This window comes from Microcaecilia unicolor, chromosome 9 (genome assembly GCF_901765095.1).
Source record: "Microcaecilia unicolor chromosome 9, aMicUni1.1, whole genome shotgun sequence".
NCBI lineage: Eukaryota > Metazoa > Chordata > Amphibia > Gymnophiona > Siphonopidae > Microcaecilia > Microcaecilia unicolor.
Genome location: NC_044039.1, coordinates 188,841,027 through 188,855,002, shown reverse-complemented (window position 1 = coordinate 188,855,002; position 13,976 = coordinate 188,841,027). Strand labels below are relative to the sequence as shown.

The following is a 13,976-nucleotide window of genomic DNA, read 5'->3' as shown; positions in this document are numbered from 1 at the left end:
GGAGGAAGAAGGCAAACCTGCCCCTGACTAGAAACACTGATGGCCCAGCATACCCTCATTGGGCAGGCGGGGCTGCTCCAGCTCCACTGGAGGGGACATCTATTTTGCTCAACCTGGGAATGGCAAAACCCATCCTGATGTCTCGGTCTATTATTTCATTTATTTTGTGGTCCCAGAGAAGGGAGGCCCCTTTTGGCCTGTTTTGGATCTAAAAGGAGTGAACGATAGCCTTTGTGTACAGCGTTTTCACATGGAAACTCTCCATTCTGTGATCATCTCAGTTTGTCTGGGTGAGTTCTTGACATCCTTGGGCCATATGGAAGCAAACCTACACAGTCCTATTGTGGATCGCCACAGATGGTTTCTGTGCTTGGCCAATTCCAGTTTTGTGTCTTGCCGTTTGGACTGGTCGTGGCCCCCTGCACCTTTTCCAAAGTGGTGGTGGTGATGGTCCACCTGAGATGCCAGGGCATCCGGGTGCATCCCTACTTGGTTGATTGGCTGATTTGGAACGACTCAGAGATGGAGGCTAGGAGAGTGACTTCTCAGGTCATTGTCCCTTTCTGGAGTAAGGTTCCAATCCCTTGGCTCATAAACTATATAAGTTAAACGTCCTGGAGGACGTTGCTCCACTATCTGGAGGAGACCAGTGGTTTTCATCAGTCCAATCATCTCTTTATTCAAGGCCACTATTGCACACTGGATCAAGGTGGCCATAGTCAGCCTATGTCTGTAGAAATCAGCCAGTGCCTCTGGGTTTAAAAGCCCACTTGATAAGGGCTCAGGCGACTTCATGGATGGATGTCCAGAACGTCGCTCCAGAGGAAATCTGTAGGAACACTCCATTCTTTGAGAAGCTTTATAGGTTGGATGTGCTCGTCAAGGCTTGTTCAGACTTTGGCAGAACGGTCCTCAGGAGAGCTTTGTCTTTCCCTGCCCAGTAGTTCTACTTGTTTGGAACGGTGCAGCCAGACAACAAGGAAGGTGAAATTATGTCTTTCCTGAAAATTTCCTTTCTTTTAGTTGGCTGCACTGTTCTGAAGTCTTCCCTCAGAAGATTAAGGCCCGGGGGTTCTTGGGATGCTCTGCTCTTTCTCTTACAGTTAAAAAAAAAAAAAAAAAAGAGAGAGAATATAATGTGAGGAAACAGTGAGGCAGTCCATAGAGATGCAGGATAGCGAGTACCACTCTGTGGTGTTATGCTCACATGATGATCATTGCAGTTGCATTGGTATGTGTTACAGAAGGATCTTCTGCTGCTTTGGCAGATTTATACTGGAGTTTTCCACTGAGCAGTTTTACTATACTTCCTTCTGTGGAAGGAGGCGATAACACCTATTTGTTCAGAACAATGCAGCCTACTAAAGGAAAGGAAATAATCAGCTAAGACATAATTTCAACATTCTGACAAGACGAACTGAGTTAAATTTTGCATGATTCTTGGACAAAGTAAGTAGGAAGTATGCCCATTGCCAGGTAGACTTCTACGGTCTGTACTCTGAAAATGGCAAGAACAGATGATGATCAAGAATATATATGTTATATTGCAAAACATGCTAGACGTTTCTTATTGGGCAGACTGGATGGACTGTGCAGTTCTTTATCTGCCGTCATCTACTATGTTACATGCAGTGAATCTGTTTACATTCCCTTGAGCACAGGGACATATGGTAAACTAGGTTCAGATGCTGTCCTCCTAGATCATGGGAAGGGACTTTTATTTGCATGTCCCCAGAGCCCGGGGAACTATGATAGATTGCAACAGATCTGCCTTCTGCTGTTTATAGGAGTTGTTCATCAGGGGTCCAATTTAATTGGGGTCTTCCCCCAACTTAATCACACAAAGTCAGGGAACTGTTACATCCCAACATCAGAGCTTCGTTCAAACGTTGTTCATAACCTTATATCTGGACTTTATTCCCCAGAGAAGGCTACAGGGACTGATGGAGTGTCTCTTTGTATCAGGTGTTCAGCGCTGCGTGCGTCTGGTAGCGCTATACAAATACTAATAATTTTTTTTGTTACATTTGTACCCCGCGCTTTTCCCACTCATGGCAGGCTCAATGCGGCTTGCCTAGAGTCACAAGGAGCTGCCTGTGCCTGAAGTGGGAATCATTGAACTCAGTTCCTCAGTTCCCCAGGACCAAAGTCCACCACCCTAACCACTAGGCCACTCCTCCACTAAGTACTATTTTGAGTACTTAGACATTTTAAATTGGGCTGTAAGTTTTTAGATACATTTATAGCTGCTAGAGAAATGATGAGAGCTTACTTCTGTTTCCCGAACTGACTGATATGAGAGCTAGGTTAACTGGGCATATTCAGAGTGTGATTTGATAACTCAGTAAATGACTTTTCAATTTATTGTTTTTCTAAGGAAAAAGAAGAATTCATTCTTTCAAGGTTAAAAGCTAGTGGTCTGAAAGAAAGAGATGAAAATGGTATGTATATCTTTGTGCTTATATGGTATTTGTGGGCTCAATTTTGAAACAGAAAAACATCCAAAAAGCATCCAATGGACTTTTTTTTTTGCCAAAATGTCTGCTATTTTCAAAACCCATTTTAAAGATGTTTTTCTATGTAATTTGTCTTCAGTGCTTCCAATTCACATGGGGGGAATGTTAGAGGTGGGATTTGATAGAACAAACACAACCAGGAGAATGTACCTAATTAAATATAATGATGATGATAATCAAGAGAGGAGCACCTTCAGAGATTTTAAACACCCACGTGGTAGTCACTAAAGATCACTAACAGGTGAAGCATTGCACTTCATTGGGCTGCCTCGTTCACTGTAGTGGTTTTTAATGGCAGTATGTGCTATTTGTGCTCAGTGCAATTGTATGCAAATAGCACATATTGCACATTAAAAAAAACACTACAGTGAGTGAGTGGCCCAATGAATGAATTGCAATTCTTCACCTATTAGTGGACTTTAGTGACTACCATGTGGGTGTTTAAAACTCTGAGGGTGCTCTTTTCTTGATTATTATTATCATTATATTTAGATTCGTTACATTCTCCTGGTTGTGTTTGTTCTATTAGATTTGTCCACCAGTGAGGTAGGGTTTTTTTTTTTTTTTTTTTTGCTTTGAGTTTGGGGGTGGGATTTGGGCATTCCCAAAACTTGGCCGTTTTTCTTAATGGAACAAAACAGAAACATCCTGGGCCAAAAGACATATTGGTGTAGACCTGTTTCAGTCATGAATAAGTCACAAAAAGGTGTCCTAAATGACCACTGGAAGGGTTAAGGCATGACCCCCACCCACCCCCCAAAATGTGAATAAAAACAGTACATACCAGCCTCTATGACAGTTTCAGATGTTATGGCCAAGCCTATTAGAGCTGCAAGCAGGTCCCTGGAGTAGCCTAGTGGTCGGTACAGTGCACTATATAGAGAAGGGAACCCAGGCCCATATCCCACTCTTAACAGTTACACTTGTGGTGGAAAGTGTGAGCCTTCCAAAACCCACCAAAAACCTACTGTACCCACATATAGGTGACACATGCGGCCATAGGGGCTATTGTAGTAGTGTACAGTTGAGTACAGTAGGGCTTTGGAGGGCTCACCATACAATATAAGGAGGTAATGATGAGATGTGTACCTGGGACCCTGTCCACTGCAACACCCCCTAGGGTGCCCCACTTCTCTGCTGGGATATATGTGTGGCCAATCTACTAAGAATGTTGGTCCTCCATACATCCCAGTGGCTTTTTTTTGTATGTTTTTCCCTTGGACATTTTTTTTTCCCGATAATGGTCACAAAAGAAAAATGCACTGAACACAAAACATCTAGGCCATTTTCGAAACTAAAAGATAAATATGTTTTTCTGGTTCAAAATCGCAATGTTTGGATTTTTTTCAGCAAAATTTCCAAAATCGGATTTAAATGTATCGAAAATGCCCCTCTTAATGTGCAGGTTTTCCAGTTAACTTAATTTTTTTTTAATTAAGCCATTGTTTAAGACAAGTTCTTCCCAAACAAAGAAACCACACCGCCTTCCCTTCTCATCCTTAAGGTGAAAGCATAAGTTCATACAGTGATGTGAAAAGTTTTTGCCCCCTCCTGATTTTCCCTATTATTGTTTATATGTTGCACTGAATGGTTTCTGATCTCTAAACAAAATATAATATTAGACAAAGGGAACCTCACTGAACACAACAGTTTTTAAATTGTTACTTTAAATAAATGAAGTTATCCAGTACCTATATCACCCATGTGAAAAAGAAATTCCCCCTTAATTACTCAATTGACCAAATTTAATTGATAATTAGATTCAGCTAATTGAACATAGCCAGGCTTGATTGCAGCCAGACCTGTTGAATCTAATCCTTACGGTACTATGAGAGTGAGGTAGTTACCACAAAGTTTATAAAAGATCTTTCTATTTCAGCTCAATGGTTGTCGAGGGCTTTAGGAATAACTTTTCCATGTGATTCTAAATGGTGTCTGTTAGGTTGGGGGAACAAGAGTTAAAAGAGTGAGCCTTGCGGCAGCTAAGACCACAGTAGCGCTGCACTGGAAACAGAATATAGGGCCGTCTATCCACAACTGGAGGCTAAAGCTCAGATCAATAATGGAGCTTGAAAAAATGACAGACAGACGCAGGGGAAAACACAAAGCGCTAGAATGGAAACATTTAGAGGATATTTTGGCTGTAGAAACTGGGGAGGGCTGTCATTTAGTACCTTGAGAATAGGAATGGGAGAGGGGATGTTAAAGGGGGGAGGGAGGGAGGGAAGAGGGTAGGGGGGGAGGAGAAGGAGGGAAGGGGGAGGAAAAATGTACAGAAAGAAAGAAAGAAGGTTATGTTATAAATGCAGTTGTATTCCGCTGTAGAATTAGAGGCTCCAAGCTGTTGATACGTTGTTGATTTCAATAAAATTTATAAATTGAAAAAAAAAATCTTTCTATTTCATCCTTCTGACTATTCCAGAATTTGTGGAAATGTTTGTCCATCAACCAGGTAGGGAGGAGGCATTGGTGCTATGATGTGTGAGTGGGTATATGCTATTTAGAACTGCCAGTCAGTGCAGCATGATTTACCTTGCTACTGAGCACTATAAACACATTTTATAAAATATACAAAAAATATATATAGATCACTAGTAGTGGTTTTTGGGATAGTACTTCATTAAATCTAAACTGCCAAATTCCAGACCATTCCTCTAGCTTCTGTAAGTCGTTCCTCCTGTTATCCACGCCATCAGGGATGTCTATATTATTTCAGATTTTGGTATAATTTGCAAAGAGGCAAACCTTACCAGATAGCCCTTCAGCAATATCACTTTCAAAAATGTTATAGAACCAGCCCAAGAACCAAATCTTGTGGCACACCACTGGTAATATCCTTTTCCTCTGAATAAGCTCCGTCTACCACTACCCTTTGTTGTCTTCCATTCAACCAGTTCCTAACCAGTCGGTCACTTTTTAAGGCCCATACTGAGGGCACTCAGTTTATTAGTTGTCTTTGTGGAACTGTGTCTCAGGCTTTGCTAAAACCTAAATACACCACACCATATCTAACTCTCTCCCGTGATCCAACTCTCTGGTCTCTCAGTCAAAGAAATTAATCAAATTTGTCTGATTAATTAGTATATTCCAAAAACTTTATTATTCTCCGTTTTACTTTTCAACATTTTTATTGAATTTCCAAGCTTTAAACATCCAACACATTACATTTACTTCTAGCTAGCAACCAAAAGCTTCCCGCCGGAGTTATATAATATTCTCGTCAACCAAGTTTTTAAACACATTTTCCCCTCCCCCAACCCCCCCATTTTTTCCCAATATAACACAACTTTAGGATCCTCCAGATATCATATACATCCTCCTTTGTGTAGTAAGTAAATATAGCTGTTGAAATTATTCTCCGTTTTAAAAGTGTTTCCATTAATTTACTTACCACAGAAGTCAGACATACCAACCTGTAGTTCCCAACCTCTTCCTTACTTCTGCTTCTGTGGAGAGGGACCACATCTGCTCTTCTCCAGTCCTCCTGACTCTATAGAAGCATTGAAAAGGTCAGCTAGCAGAGCTGCTAGAACTTCCCTAAGGTCCATCAGCACCCTTGGATGTATGCCATCTGGCCCCATCGCTTTGTCCACCTTTAATATAGCCAGTTCCTCATGAACACACACCTCTGAAAATGGTTCAGGGACTACCACCCCTCCATTCCTATTTGTGTTTGTCTTCTGCATTCCTGCTCCCGGCCCTTCAGCTGTAAACACAGAACAGAAATATTTGTTAAGCAATTCCACTTTATCTTTATTAGAGTCTACATATTCTTCACCTTCACTTTTGAGTCTCAAATACCACTTTTGCACTTCTATCATTAACACATCTAAAAATATCTCCCCCCCCCCATTTTACTTATTTTTCTTCCTTTTGCATTTTTTTGCTTTCCTGACTACTCTGTCAGCTTCTTTTAGCTTTTTCAGATATTGTCGTCTGCCTTCATCTTTTGCGATCTCTTGTAGTTTATAAAAGCTAACTTATTTTTTCTTATCTTTTCAGCTACTACGTACTTAATTGAAAACCAAAGCGGCCTCCTTTTCCTCTTACTTTTTACTTTCCTTACAAAAATTTGTTGCTCTTACAATAGCTCCTTTTAGTTTTGCCCTCTGCTTTTTATGTTCTTTGAGACATTCCCATCCAGACAACAGTTCCTTGAGGTAATCCCCCCATCTGAACAAGTTAGTTTTTTTTTTTTTTGGGGGGGGGGGAGGGAGTCTAAAACCTTTACTTTTGAATGAACCTTCTCCACACCTATCTTAATATTAAATCACACTGTTTGGTGATCACTGGATGCCAGATGATCACCTACTATAACATTAGAAAAACACTCCCTCATTAGTAAGCACTAAGTCAGGTATGACTCTATACTGTGTAGGTTCCATTACCAACTGCTGGAATAGTTCCTCCTATAGAGAATCCAGGATCTCCCTGCTTCTAAAAGACCCCTCCCCCCCACCCAGTAGACATTCAGTCAACATCTGGTATATTAAAATCACCTATTAGTAGTATTTCCCCTTTCACGGCTATGTTTTGGATGTCTTCAATTAAATCTGTTCATTTCTTCTGTCTTTGAAGAAGGCCTGTATATCACACCCATGTAAAGACATTTGCCATTCGCTCTTTCCAGATTGACCTAGGTGCCTCTTCCTTACCTTCTAGGTCCTGCAATTGTGTGGCTATAATATTATCTTTAACATATGCCACTCCCCCTCCCTTTGTTCCTACCCTGTTTTTCCTGAGCAGATCAGTATAACTATATCACAGTCGTGGTTTTCTGTGATTGCCACTAAATCCAAATCAGCCTCTTCCATCATGGCTTCAAGATCTAAAACCATATTTCCCATACTTTGGGCATTGTTATATACTGCTTTCCAGACTTTTCCCATTTGTGTAGAGATTTTTAATGTTTCACTTACCTGAGGGCTTGTACTTATCTGGGGGCTTTGATCACCCTGCCCAGCATTTCTAGTTTAAAGCCCTTGTCAGTAGGTTAGCCAGTCTGCTGCTGAAGACATTTATTCTCTTCTTTGATAGATGGAGACTGTCTCTGCTCAGCAGCCCGTGGAAAAGCATTCTATATTCCATGAAGCCAAAATGCTCTTGACGACACCATCTGCACAGCCACATTAGTCATCTCCAACTTCTTTGCCCTCGGCCGTTACCCTCAACAGGAAGGATCGATGAGAACAGTACCTGTGCACCTGTCTGCTTCACCCTCTCTTCCAGAGCCATGAAGCTTTGGAACAAGGGGGGCATAGGATGAATGTGAAAGGGGATAGATTCAGAAGTAACCTGAGGAAATACTTCTTCACTGAAAGGGTGGTGAATTTGTGGAATGGCCTTCTGGTGGAAGTGGAGATGAAAACAGTATCTGATTTCAAGAGAGCTTGGGACAAGTATATAGGATCTCTAGGAGAGTGACGGGGAAAGTAGATGGCATGGATGAGCAGACTGAGTAGCCCATATGGTCTTTGCCTACTTTTTTCTCTGTTTCATACCTTCACTACTACCTGGGTCAGTTTTCATTTAGAGACTGTGCTTTCAGTTGAGTGGTACTGTACAGTCTGTGTAATCTGTTCAACTATCGCATTATACCTTGATACCTTGGGATCTTGCCAGGTATTTGTGACCTGGATAGGCCACTGTTGGAAACAGGATGCTGGGCTTGATGGACCTTTGGTCTTTCCCAGTATGGCAACACTTATGTACTTATGTATTATCTGACAGGATTGCTGTTCTGAGAGAGTTGAACAGAAACTGGGCAGCAGTGAGCTTGTGTCAAACATATGTGTGCCTGATTCAGTCCTGCTTTTTGGAGAAAGCAAAGTTGCTTGCCTATAAGAGGTCTTCTCCATGGAACACATCATTGATTAGGCACACAATCCCTCCTGCCTTACCAAGAATTGAACTACATCATGAACTGTAGAACTAATTGAAGGGATTGATGTGTATGGGAAGGGTTGTTCATGCTCAGAACTTTATACTAAATCTGAACTCAAGGAGAGCGGTTCCTTCCCAGTGCCATCTGATAACATCACCTACATGAATGCCTGATTTAATCGTTCTGCCTGTGGAGAACATCCATTACAGATAGGCAACTTGGTTTTTCCTGGCATAAATTTCAAAGTGAAAGCACATGTGTACTGTAACAATCTGACAAGTCAGTGGAGTAAAAAGTATACACGTCCTCTTTAAGACATTTAGGAGGTAATTTTATAATTTTCAAACTGAATGGAGCCTGGCTTCTGCTGGAGAGAGTGTTGGTTTTTTTTTGGTGGGTTTTTTTTTCTGTCTGAAGCTAAATGAACTATTTTTATTGATTTTAATTTTTTGCAGGGCGGAAAAGAACATTAACTGCAGAACAAATGGCGGATTTTTATAAAGACTTTTTATGTAAAAACTTTGACAAGCATGCTTGTTATAACAGGTAATATCTTGCTTTATTTGAAATACTGAATAGTTATATTTTACTTGCTAGATGAATCATTTAAGCTGCTAAGTGTTAGCACATTCCACATTCTGTAGATTTCTCATATAATTAGTGTTTACATTAGCCTTTAGATTTAGGCTTTCTGTATATAAACTGTTTGTCATCGTAGTCATTATTAGCCTTCATGTTTTTTTCCAGTAATATTTGTTTATACAACCAATATAACAAAATTTAGTAAGCAGACAGGTTTTTTGTCAGTGACTGAATAATTTGAGGCACGGTTGTTTGTGCCCTTGAAATTCTGAGGCTTTTCCCTTCTCTACGGATTTAGTGGCCCTGCGTCAAAACGGGGGCATTGGAGATCCTGAGTCTGAAGGGAATTTGAATGCCCTGGTTCTCCTTTCCCTTCTGATAGGGAAGGGGTTTCGGCATACCTTGCAGCAGCCGACCTAGAAGGCCTGGAGGATTCAGACCTTCAGGTGTTAGAGGCAGATGACCCCACAGCCGTACGGGTATTTCATAAGGAAAAGTTGCCCTCCTTTATTTCCAAAGCCTTGCGGACTTTGAATATCTCTGCTTCTGATGTTCAGTCAGCGGCTACTTCAATCCCTAAAATGGCTAGCAGTAAAAAGCCCCCTAAGGCTTTTCTGGTTCATGAAACCATTCATGAACTTATTTCTTCACAGTGGTCCATGCCTGATGTGAACCTGCGGGTAGCAAAAGCGATAGCTTTCCTTTATCCGATTTCTCAAGAGGAGCTGGACCACCTGCATTTGCCTAGGATGGATGCCTTGGTGGCAACTGTAACTGGTTAAAGGTGTCATTGCCCTCAAGGACGTCCAGGACCCTAAACTGGAATCCGCTCTGAAGATGTCCTTTAGGGTGTCTGCTTTGTCTTTACTGGCAGCCATCTGTGGCTTCTATGCTGATCGTGTTTCCCTTTTCATGGGTGCCACAGGCAGCTGACTCTTTGTTGGACTCAGGGACTCGGCCATCTTCAGAGTTTCCTGATTTGGAAACTGGATTGGCATATTTGTTCGATGCCTTGCATGATCTGGTCAGAGCTTTGGCTAAACAGATGGCTTTGGCAATTTCGGGCTGTCAGCTGTTGTGGTTACATCTCTGGGCCACAGATCAACATCCAAGCAGCAATTGATTAAGTTACCTTTTAAGGGTAAGCTCCTCTTCTCCGAGGACAAGCAGGCTGCTTGTTCTCACGACTGGGGTGACGTCCGCGGCAGCCCCCACCAACCGGAACAAAACTTCGCGGGCAGTCCCCGCACACAGGGCACGCCCACCGCGCATGCGCGGCCGTCTTCCCGCCCGTGCGTGACCGTTCCCGCTTAGTCCTTTCTTTTCCGCGCCTGGAGAGAGACGTGTTCGCCTCTCTCGTCCTCAGCCCCGGAAACCGGATTGCGTTGTTCGCGAATCTTCGTTTATTTTTTCGTTTATTTTCGTTGCCGCGTTTTCTCTTAGTTTTTCTCAAAAAAAAACAAAAAACGCGCTGTACTTGTTTTCCCTCGTCTTTTAGCGGGAGCATCGCGTTGCAGCCTTGTGGCCGCGCGGTCGATTTCTTTTCGAGGTGTGATTTTACCGCCACCATCGACGACTTTGATTTCGCCGACGCGATTTTTTCGTCAATGTCCTCGAAGGTCCCGAGTGGATTTAAGAAGTGTGGTCGGTGCCTCCAGTGCCTCGGGCCGGAGCACGATACCAAGTCGTGTACTTCGTGTCTTGGTCTCCGGAAATGGACTCAAGTAGCGAGGCAAGTTCTTCGGGACAGTCTTTTTAGAATTTGCGCCGGCCCCTCGACGTCGACCTCGAAGGCATCGGTATCGACGGCCGGTTCTTTGGTACCGGTATCGATGTCCGCGAAATCAGCACCGATGGCATCGGTGACGGCAGGGGTGAGAGGCCGCGTGGGCAATCGGCCCCGGTCACTCCCTCTACCCAGGGCCCTCGGGACCGAACCCTGTCGGACCCGGTCCCTCGAGGCCGAGGGGGATCGACATCCTCCTCCTCCATTCCACCTAGCGCCGATGACGGGCATCGCAAGAAAACAAAGAAGCACCGTCATCGGTCGCCATCGATGCATCCGGCCCCCGGCGCCGGAGAGGAGTCGACGCCGAGAAAGCGTCAGCGTCGAAAGGAGAGGTCCCCCTCTGTAGTAGAGGTACCGCCGTGTCAGGGTCCCAGCACTTCGGTGCAGTCTCCTGGACCCGAGCAGCTTCCGGCACTGACGCCTCTACCGGCCCCCCCCGTCTTTCCCGGCAGCGGGCCTGGACGAGTGCCTCCGAGCCATCCTTCCAGGGACCCTGGAAGGGCTGATGCGCCAGACTGTGCCGGCGCCGGGGGTGCTTACGCCCTCGGCGCCGTTGACTGTGGCGCCGGCGAGCTCTAGCCCGGTGCCGAGGCCTTCGACGCCGACGCCGCTTGCGGCGCCGGCCTCGACCGCCACGCAGGTGGAGTCCCCGTCGACGTCGATGGAGGGAGCTTCATCCCCGCCGGCGCGGGAGTCCACCGCTCGACGACACCGAGGCCTCGGTGCCTCGACGTCGAGCCGGGCCCGGTTGAGGACTCAGCTGCACGAGCTTATGTCCGACACCGAGGAAGAGGCCTCGTGGGGGGAGGAGGAGGACCCCAGATATTTCTCCTCAGAGGAGTCTGTGGGCCTTCCCTCCGACCCCACGCCTTCACCACTCGCCTCCTGAGAGCCTCTCCTTTGCCTCCTTTGTCAGGGACATGTCTATATGCATTCCCTTCCCCGTGATCTCTGTGGATGAGCTGAGGGCTGAGATGCTCGAGGTCCTCGATTATCCATCACCACCTAGAGAGTCCTCCACGGTACCGTTGCACAATGTCCTCAAAGAGACACTGCTTCGGAACTGGGTGAGACCACTATCTAATCCCACCATCCCCAAGAAAGCAGAGTCCCAATACAGAATCCACTCGGACCCAGAGTTAATGCGGCCCCAATTGCCTCATGACTCGGCGGTCGTGGACTCTGCTCTCAAGAGGACACAGAGTTCGAGGGATACCGCCTCGGCGCCCCCGGGGCAGGAGTCTCGCACTCTGGACTCGTTTGGGAGGAAGGCCTACCAATCTTCCATGCTCGTGACCCGCATCCAGTCTTACCAGCTCTACACGAGCATCCACATGCGGAATAATGTGAAGCAACTGGCGGACCTGGTTGACAAGCTCCCGCCGGAGCAGTCCAGGCCTTTTCAGGAGGTGGTCAGGCAGCTGAAGGCGTGCAGAAAGTTCCTGTCCAGGGGTATATATGACACCTGTGACGTGGCATCTCGTGCTGCGGCCCAAGGTATAGTGATGCGCAGGCTCTCATGGCTGCGTGCCTCTGACCTGGACAACCGCACCCAGCAGAGACTGGCCGACGTCCCTTGCCGGGGGGATAATATTTTTGGTGAGAAGGTCGAGCAGCTGGTGGACCAACTGCATCAGCGGGAAACTGCCCTCGACAAGCTCTCCCACCGGGCGCCTTCAGCATCCACCTCAGCAGGTGGACATTTTTCCCGGGCCCGGCAGGCTGCGCCCTATGCTTTTCCCAAGCGTAGGTACACCCAGCCGGCCCGAAGGCCTCGTCAGGCACAGGGACAGTCCCAGCGCGCTCGTTCTCGTCAACAGCGTGCGCCTAAGCAGCCCCCTGCGCCTCCACAGCAAAAGCCGGGGACGGGCTTTTGACTGGATCCATGGGAACATAGCCGCCCTCAAAGTGTCCGTACCGGACGATCTGCCGGGCGGAGGGAGGCTGAAATTTTTTCACCAAAGGTGGCCTCTCATAACCTCCGACCAGTGGGTTCTCCAAATAGTGCGGTGCGGATACGCCCTGAATTTGGCCTCCCTGCTACCAAATTGTCCTCCGGGAGCTCAATCCTTCAGCTCCCATCACAAGCAGGTACTTGCAGAGGAACTCTCCGCCCTTCTCAGCGCCAATGCGGTCGAGCCCGTACCACCCGGGCAGGAAGGGCAGGGATTCTATTCCAGGTACTTCCTTGTGGAAAAGAAAACAGGGGGGATGCGTCCCATCCTAGACCTGAGAGGCCTGAACAAATTCCTGGTCAAAGAAAAGTTCAGGATGCTTTCCTTGGGCACCCTTCTGCCAATGATTCAGAAAAACGATTGGCTATGTTCCCTGGATTTAAAGGACGCATACACTCACATCCCGATTCTGCCAGCTCACAGACAGTATCTCAGATTCCGCCTGGGCGCACGGCACTTTCAGTATTGTGTGCTGCCCTTTGGGCTCGCCTCTGCCCCACGGGTGTTTACAAAGTGCCTTGTGGTGGTAGCGGCGTATCTACGCAAGCTGGGAGTGCTCGTGTTCCCATATCTCGACGATTGGCTGGTCAAGAACACCTCGGAGGCAGGAGCTCTCCGGTCCATGCAGTGCACTATTCAACTCCTGGAGCTGCTGGGGTTTGTGATAAATTACCCAAAGTCCCATCTCCAGCCAGCCCAGTCTCTGGAATTCATAGGAGCTCTGCTGAATACCCAGACGGCTCAGGCCTTCCTTCCCGAAGCGAGGGCCAACAACCTCCTGTCCCTGGCTTCACGGACCAGAGCGTCTCAGCAGATCACAGCTCGGCAGATGTTGAGACTTCTGGGTCATATGGCCTCCACAGTTCATGTGACTCCCATGGCTCGTCTTCACATGAGATCTGCTCAATGGACCCTAGCTTCCCAGTGGTTTCAAGCCACCGGGAATCTAGAAGATGTCATCCGCCTCTCCACCAGTTGCCGCACTTCACTGCACTGGTGGACCATTCGGACCAATTTGACCCTGGGACGTCCATTCCAAATTCCACAGCCCACGAAAGTGCTGACGACGGATGCATCTCGCCTGGGGTGGGGAGCTCATGTCGATGGGCTTCACACCCAGGGACTGTGCTCCCTCCAGGAAAAGGATCTTCAGATCAACCTCCTGGAGCTCCGAGCGATCTGGAACGCATTGAAGGCTTTCAGAGATCGGCTGTCCTGTCAAATTATCCAAATTCGGACAGACAATCAGG

The 13,976-nt window shown here is 46.3% G+C and overlaps 1 protein-coding gene across 1 annotated transcript in view; it reads left to right on the top strand.

Moving 5' to 3' along the window:
- LOC115477392 (apoptogenic protein 1, mitochondrial) overlaps window positions 1–13,976 on the top strand; it is a 35,847-nt gene that overhangs the window by 13,092 nt on the left and 8,779 nt on the right. The window contains exons 3-4 of the mRNA XM_030214244.1: window positions 2,378–2,441; window positions 8,856–8,946. Coding sequence (XP_030070104.1) covers window positions 2,378–2,441; window positions 8,856–8,946 — 155 coding nt within the window. The remainder of the gene's footprint in view (window positions 1–2,377; window positions 2,442–8,855; window positions 8,947–13,976) is intronic.